Here is a 7,954-nt window from a genome sequence, read left to right on the forward strand (position 1 = left end):
CATTTAGGTATTATGGATGGTATATCATGAAACTTAAATGTGTCAGGTATTTTGAATATAGGCTTTTCTTTATTATCTATTATCCATTGTAAACGTGGTAAAATTGTTCGTTTTACCATTTTTGTTGTTTTCACAAGTTATCTTCGGATTCTTCAGATTAGCATCACTTCGTTATTTATCAGTTTAATGTTTTTCCTAAAACAGATCGTCAAATTTTCGTGTTTATAGATTTTACTGTATTCATTAAATGTCTTACATAATATTCTATATGTAGGAGTTTTATCATTGGTAAAGGCCATGTATAAACAAATTATTCTCTATAACATGACGGATGTCAAGTGTAAAGCAGGATCTGCTTACCTTTCCGGAGCACCGTAGATCACCACCAATTGTTTTAAGGCTAGTGGTGCTCAGTCTTAATTTTCTAATATTATATTTTGTGTAGTGTTTGTGTATTCTCTTGTCGTTTTAATCTTTTAACATGGCATTTGTCAGTTGTTTGTTGTCGGCTTAAATACCTTACACCAACAATAAAACAAGCTTGTTGACCAACTGGTTGAATGTTCATTATTTTCAGAGCTATATCAGTAATGACATAAATTTTAAAAAGATCTTATCTCAAAATATAACTTGAACACACAAAAACAACTGTTTTGATGCCGATAGGGAAAACGCCTACTTTTTAAACCTGTTACCTGTTATCAATGTCCGGCGACACGGAAGCGTAGGACAGCACCTCAAACATATATCAAAATAATGTTTACTCTTGTATAACATGTAGGGGATGACGTTTCTTTATTAATTTGGTGAGTACGTTTTAAATCTCAATTCTTTATGTTGCGTTCACTATCTTTAAAACCAATAACTACCGAAAGTAATCGGAAAGAAGCATTGTAAAAATGAGTAAAATTTAAAACAGACCACCAAGAACAGTCAAATTTTACATTATCACAAGCTGCCTTCATGTGGGGGGAATTTGAAAAACGTACGAAAGGGAAAACATTGGTAAGTCCAAGAGTAACTAGTCTATTATATAAAATTGGTTGCAACACTTTTTACAGCAATGTCACAATTGCACAGTTGTCTACATTGCTGTCCATGCTTATAGATGTAATGCCTAACAAATCATGGCATATCTTAAACAAGCATGGGATAGATCCCACAAACCAATTTGGCTAACCGAATTCGCCTGTCCTCATACTTCATTAGTTGATGCGCAGCTGCGGTTGATGAGAGAGCTTTTTCCGCTTTTGGAGGCTGCAACGTATGTATTTCGTTAAGCATGGTTTGCTAGTAGATGGTTGTACCATCATGATGGCGCTTGGGTAGATGGTTCAGCAAGCCTGATGAAGGAAATCTCTGCAGAACTTTCCACACATTATTACATAAAATTTAAATTTATGTGTTCTACTTTGCTGTTCTATTTTTTTAGGTTATAATTCAAATAACATTAAGGCTTGTTGAAGTACAGAAAATTATCGAATTACAAAATATTTTAAATATTTCGTGAGGGGCTTTTTATACCTTACCATACATAATGGGCTTTGTAAATAGTTGAATGCCATACAGTGACCTAGTTTAAAAGGGCTTTTCTTTACTAATTTACCTTTCCATCATATTATATAATTTGTGATCATTAACCATTATAAGTCAACATGGCGTTGACTGCTTATTTTCGATTTATGAGTTTGACTGTCCCTCTGGTATATTTTTTCCCTCTTTTTTATAACGTAATAACTTAATCCTAACTGAAGGTTTTTGTACAGCTTACTGCACGTAAGTTATGTCATGGGCTGTAGTATTTATTGCGATAAACATTTTTGATGTGCCACAGATAAGTTAAAAAGAATTAATTAACTCTTTAAAAAAAAACACGCTATCTTTCAGTATTGTCCTTGCCATATACAATGTAGTTTCTGTCACACACATACTGTGTTAATATTCACATGTAAATGATTGCAAGTAACGTATCGTACATACGTTTATGCATGTAGATATAAGAAGATGTTATATGAGTGCCAATGAGAAAACTCTCTATCCAAACTCAGCACTCATTCCATAATCGTTCAATACGGCCTGATCACTCAGTCTGAGAGCGCTCAAATGAACCTAAGCACACGCAACATGATTTCAATACAGCCTCATTACTCACCGGTCGATCTTTGAAAACAGAAATCGAAGTTACTGCAACCCTTGATAAAAAATTACTTTGGACGTAGCTGTTGTGTGAATCCGCAATATCTTTTGACCGTAAGCAATCGTAAAGCATTGCAATATCGAGTTGATTCTAACGGAAAATTCATCACTAATGATATACTGTCCGTTCTAGAAAAAAAACACTCTATTAACCCATAGCATATAAATTTCATGATACGAAATGTCATTTTTGTAACTTAAAGGGGTTGTGAAACCATTTATCGTGCGCACATTTTAAGTATAAAGTGTCTCTGCGCTTGGTGGATGTTGGACTAACCCTGGTGGTATAGCTAAGGAAACCTCCAACTTGTACCAAATGTTGTGTTACGGTTGTTTTAATTTCCATTTAGTTGATAAAATGTCTGAGGAACCAACATAGACATAATCAGGTTATATGATAATAATTGAAAAAGTAAAGAGGAACCGAAAATTTGATTTCAATACGATTGAGTGCATTTCAGGTTGACGTCATGTAGTTTAGATGTAGGATCAATGTAATACTTTTCAGTCGATCAAACAGGTCTATATATAGCTATAATTTGATAGCCTAGATTGCTGCCTTATCAGGAAATTTAAGTTTATTGGTACTGTCTCGTTGAAATACTTTGGATTTGATTCGTGCTTCCATCATGAGTATGTACAAAACGTTACTTTTCTTTGCCTTATTATTTGAAATCCATGAATTTGAGGCTAACATCAGTTAATGATTGTAGATATTTTTTATTGATGGGTAAAGTTTAACTGTATTAAGAAAAGATGCCATCACATGCATACATGATTTAATTATTCATAATTTCGGCAACGTTTTTATTCATCGAATTAAAAAAGAGTACATCGTTGAAGGTTTTAATTCTCCCACGAATTCCACGAAAAACTGGTATCCAATAAACATTACATTAATCACCATAATAAATACAAACATGTTTTATTGCGGTTCTCTAAAACAGATCCAAGTTGTGTTTATGTATTGATTCAAATCATTTTAAGCATTATTCGTATTCATGGATAAAATATTTTGGTGGGGATTGAGATCTCGCAAAACTTTTTAACCCCGCTGTATATTTTCGCACGTTTCAATCAAGTGCCTTTGGTCTTTTTAGTCTTGTGTCTTTATTTGTTTTTTATTGAGCTCCATTTTTTTTAATCTGAGTTTAGTGTGACATCAATTTTTTTCGGGTCTACTACACATATTTTGTTATAGGTCAGCAGAAGCCCTTCTGTGGGTGCAGGATTTTCTCGCTGTGTTGAAGACCAATTGGTGACCTTCGGCTGTTTCTGCTCTTCGGTTAGGATTAGTTTTTTTTAACATTTTCCGTTTTCTTTCTCAATTTTATTGAAAAGCTTTGTTTCTTTTCTGTTTCAATGTTACAGTACTGATGGTATCCGGTTCCTTGTGTTTACTTGTGCTAAACATCATCATCCATGTCGAAGCTTCTCACAAGAAAGGAGTTGGAATAGCATGGAGCCCGCAGTACCACTGTACAGATGAAGCCACCTTTACTAACACTCATTGGTGGTAAGTTTAATGGTAATTGAAAAGTGTCACGTGTTTACAGGTAATTAAAGAGTATCACGTGTTAACCAGTAATTGAACAGTATCTCGTGTTTACAGGTAATTGAACAGTATCTCGTGTTTACAGGTAATTGAACTGTATCATGTGTTTACATGTAATTGAACAGTATCACGTGTTAACAGGCAATTGAAAAGTTTCACATGTTAACAGGTAATTGAACCGTTTCACGTGATTAACAGTATCACGTGTTTACATAATACTGCTTTTCTGAAGATCATGACATTGTATTATAATGTTCACATCCTGTTGCCAAACGTAAATAGCAGAAACAACAGATTAAACAGATCCAAATGAACACTCATTTGCGATCTAGAAAAAAACATACCCAGTGGGACTTATTTGCAGATTAGACAATATAATTATGTGCTGATATAGTGAAAATGACGCCCACCATTTGTATCTTGATTGCTTACGTTCAGTTGTTATTATGGGTACAAGTTATTGGTTTTAACCTGTCAACGTCATTTTACTACGGAGCCTGTGGGGTTCTTCTGCAATATTCAATTGTACTGTCATGGACCTTGATAAATGGTTCATGTGGTTCACAGGTGTTTCTCTTTTTTTTATATATAGGGTTATATATGACTATGCGGTATTGGCTTTGATCATTGTTGAATGCCGTAGTTGTTCATTTCTGTGTCATTTGGTCTCTTGTGGAGAGTTGTCTCATTGGCGTTCGTACCACATCTTTTTTTTTTAATATACGCTATTGGTTTTCCTGTATTAACTGTTTTGCTAGTCATAATGGTGCTCTATATAGCTTGTTGTTCGGTGTGAGCCAATTTGAACCTTCATATTGACGGCCGTTCTCTGATCTGTAATGGTTAACCTCTTACACATTGTGACTTAGATTGAGAGTTGTCTCATAACCACTCATACCACATCTTCTTATTTCTAATAAATGGTAAAACAAATATTTGGTTCTAATCGATTAAACTATCATATATTTAATTATAAGTTTATACACGCATATAAAAGAACCAGATTTCGACCTGTACCCTACACCGTCTTTGGTTTAAGTCTGTTTTGAGGGCGAAAAACAACGAAAATAAACGTCTTTGGATATACTTCTTTTTACTTAAAATGTTGAAATCGTCCCAAAAGTCTTCATTTTCTCAAACCTGTTGACTGTGATGTTTATATTATGTCGATATTACTAGGAAGATATGATTAAACCTCTTCAAAGTCCCTTTGCTCTTATAAACTTTTGGTCCTTTATACTCTATTGTGTAAACTCGAGCTCATTAATAGAAAGTGAATAAAGTTAATGTTTTATTTCGTTATTGGTTTCAGGTACGACTGGCGACAATCACCCGAAAGGATGCACTTTTTTAATCACTGTCCGGTAAACACTCGAGCAGGGTATGTACCGATGGTTAACGGCAGACATTTTGAAAAAGGGATCAATATTTCTGCCAATGCGCAATACCTACTTGGATTTAATGAGCCAGATCACCATGACCAGTCGAATCTGACAGTAGCACAGGCTGTCGTCATGTGGAGGGAATTGGAAAAACATGCATCGGGGAAAATCTTAGTAAGTCCTGCAGTAACCAATCTAAACTGGTTGCAACATTTTTTACATCAATGTCACAATTGCAGAGTTGATCACGTGGCAGTCCATGCTTATAGATGCGATGCACATCAACTCATGACATACCTTAAGGATGCTTGGAACAGATTCCACAAACCAATATGGCTGACGGAATTCGCCTGTCCTCATACTACATCAGTTAACGACCAGCTACGGTTTATGAGAGAGGTACTTCCGCTTTTGGAGTCTGCGCCGTATGTATTCCGTTACGCATGGTTTGTTAGTAGGTGGTTGCACCACAATGATGGAGCTTGGGTAGATGGTTCAGCAAGTCTGATGAAGGAACACTCTGCAGAACTTTCCACACTTGGACATTATTACAACAATTTTATGTAATAAAATGATACTATCAGTATATTATTTCGTGGGTTCTTTATTTCTAATATACATTTTTTTTCTTAACTAGATATAAGAAGATGTGGTATGAGTGTCAATGAGACAACTCTCCATTCAAGTCACAATTTATAAAAGTTAAGTATTTTCCAGATAATATAAAAGTCATTCACATGAGAGTGATTTTGAGTAACTTATCATTCATAACAGTAAAATCTTTCCTAATTAAGGGTGTTCATTTGACTGTGTTTTTGTTTCCATTCACTTCCAGACCGGATGGGCAATATTTGCATGTTAAATATTCTGAATCAACGATTTAAATTCAAAATATCTACCACTTTCCAACATATTCTTATTTTCTAGTGTCAGTTTGAATTCTCGCAACTATACGTACTGAACCTGCCAAATATTTAACACTGCATTTAAGGGCATACGATATAGTTTTTATCCTGTATTTACAGTTTAATGAAAATTTTCATATAGGCTATTTTTTACCTGATTAAATCAAATATGTAATAAAAAATATACCTCCATGTGCTTCTTTTTGAGTAAAAGGAGGTCAAAATTTTGTATATTTGCTCAAAATTCGGATTGGTGGCCGTATTTTTCTTTCAAAAGAAAGCCATAACTTTTTTGTATTAAACGATAAACACATTTTTTTTGGTTAAAAAATTTTGTAATTTCTGTTTTTTATAATAAGTATCCAAAAAATGTGTGCATTTTTTATTCAGAAATAACTCATATTTATCAAATGGTCATGAATTGAGAAAAAAACGTCATTTTTTCCTGTATATTTATCAAAATTAAAATAATTGCACTATTTACAGTTTTACAAAATTTGGTCCACATAATCTCCCTGGAAAATGAAACAAAATGTCGTTTTAAAAAATAGGGGTTCATGCACTCGTTTTCAAATTAAAACAGTTTGAATGATAAAAATCAATCGAAAAATGCATCTTTTCCCGATTTGTCACAGTTTGACGTCGCGAAAATAACATTTTACGTTAGCAACGTCATTACCTCCCCTGTAACTGTATCGTATGCCCTTAAGGTGGTACCTTACACAACACGACCGGGAGATAACTTTTTTAAAACTCAGCTGAACATTTTAATCCACTATTTTAAATCAAATATAAGCCTCTAAATGATCTAAAGTTGTGTGTGTCAATTGCTATATGGTCCGAATACACAGTTATCGTCCCTTGATTTTCACAACGAATATACTGCACTTATTTAGCTTTACTTTGAAAATGCCGCTGGCGTGGAAAAGGAGAGGCGAAAGATACCAGAGGTTCTCTAAAACTCATAAGTTTAACATAACCTAACAACTTTAACGCCATGGCCACAAATGAAAAAGATCAACAATAAAAAAACAGTACACAAAGCACAACATAAAAAACTTATTATGACTTGTGCTCTAGAAGGGATTTCAGATCCTGCTCCACATATGGCACCCTTCGTGTTGGTCATGATAGTACAAATCCGTCTTACTCGGTAAGGAAGAAAATCAGAACAATTTGATCCTATTTCTTCATTTTCTGTATTTCAATTCAGAGCTTTATAGATAGCTGTTTATTATGTCTATTGTAACAACGGTTCCCGAATGTTAGATCGCAGTGTTTAGCAGGTATCTTTCGTTGGGAAGCTGTCTTATTACCGTGTATCCACATCCTCGTAACTCGTATCACTATCATTCAAAACAACCCAATCATTAGCAGAACGATCTCTCGAAACAGTCCAAGCACGCAGTCGCTCCGTGATCATTCAAAACAGAATCAGCACTTGCCCACATTCGTTCAACATAATTGTTTAGACTCGATCTACGATCTTCCAATACAACATAATCACTCGGTCCATGATCTATCCAGATCTCTCATATAAGGCTCCATAATCGCCCAAACAATCTTCAAAACAGTCTCATCACACCCCATTCCTCCTGTCCCACCTCTCTTATTATTCCCAACAGTCTCAAAACTCGTCCAATAATCGTTTCAAAACCTTCAATCATTCCATATTTATTCGGAAAAACCGCCAGGACCCGGTTTACGGACTCTCAAAACAGCCTCAGCACCCATTCCTAGATCTTTCAAAACAGCCTTTTCACTTGCCCCTCGATCTCGTCAAATAGCATCAGCACTCGTCCCACAATCTTGCGAATCAGCAGCAACACTCGCCCTACAATCTTTAAAAACAGCATCATTACTCGCCCAAGGATAAGTCAAAACAGCCTTATAAATCCCCCTACGATCTCTAGTAC

General features: G+C 34.9%; 1 protein-coding gene across 1 annotated transcript; it reads left to right on the forward strand.

Moving 5' to 3' along the window:
- The first annotated feature begins 2,735 nt into the window (after positions 1-2,735).
- LOC139504497 (uncharacterized) lies at positions 2,736-5,724 on the forward strand. Its single transcript, XM_071294603.1, has 3 exons — positions 2,736-2,829; positions 3,568-3,712; positions 5,064-5,724. Exons 1-3 carry the CDS (start codon positions 2,826-2,828, stop codon positions 5,698-5,700), a joined length of 786 nt encoding a protein of 261 aa, XP_071150704.1. The 5' UTR covers positions 2,736-2,825; the 3' UTR covers positions 5,701-5,724.
- The last annotated feature ends 2,230 nt before the right edge of the window (positions 5,725-7,954 follow it).

This window comes from Mytilus edulis, chromosome 14, assembly GCF_963676685.1.
Source record: "Mytilus edulis chromosome 14, xbMytEdul2.2, whole genome shotgun sequence".
In the NCBI taxonomy this organism is placed as follows: domain Eukaryota; kingdom Metazoa; phylum Mollusca; class Bivalvia; order Mytilida; family Mytilidae; genus Mytilus; species Mytilus edulis.

What these genes read in the sequence shown, in the direction of transcription:
- LOC139504497 (XM_071294603.1), top strand. An exon ending in TTTACTAACACTCATTGGTG is followed by an intron (nt 3,713 to 5,063) that starts GTAAGTTTAATG and finishes TATTGGTTTCAG; the next exon opens with GTACGACTGGCGACAATCAC.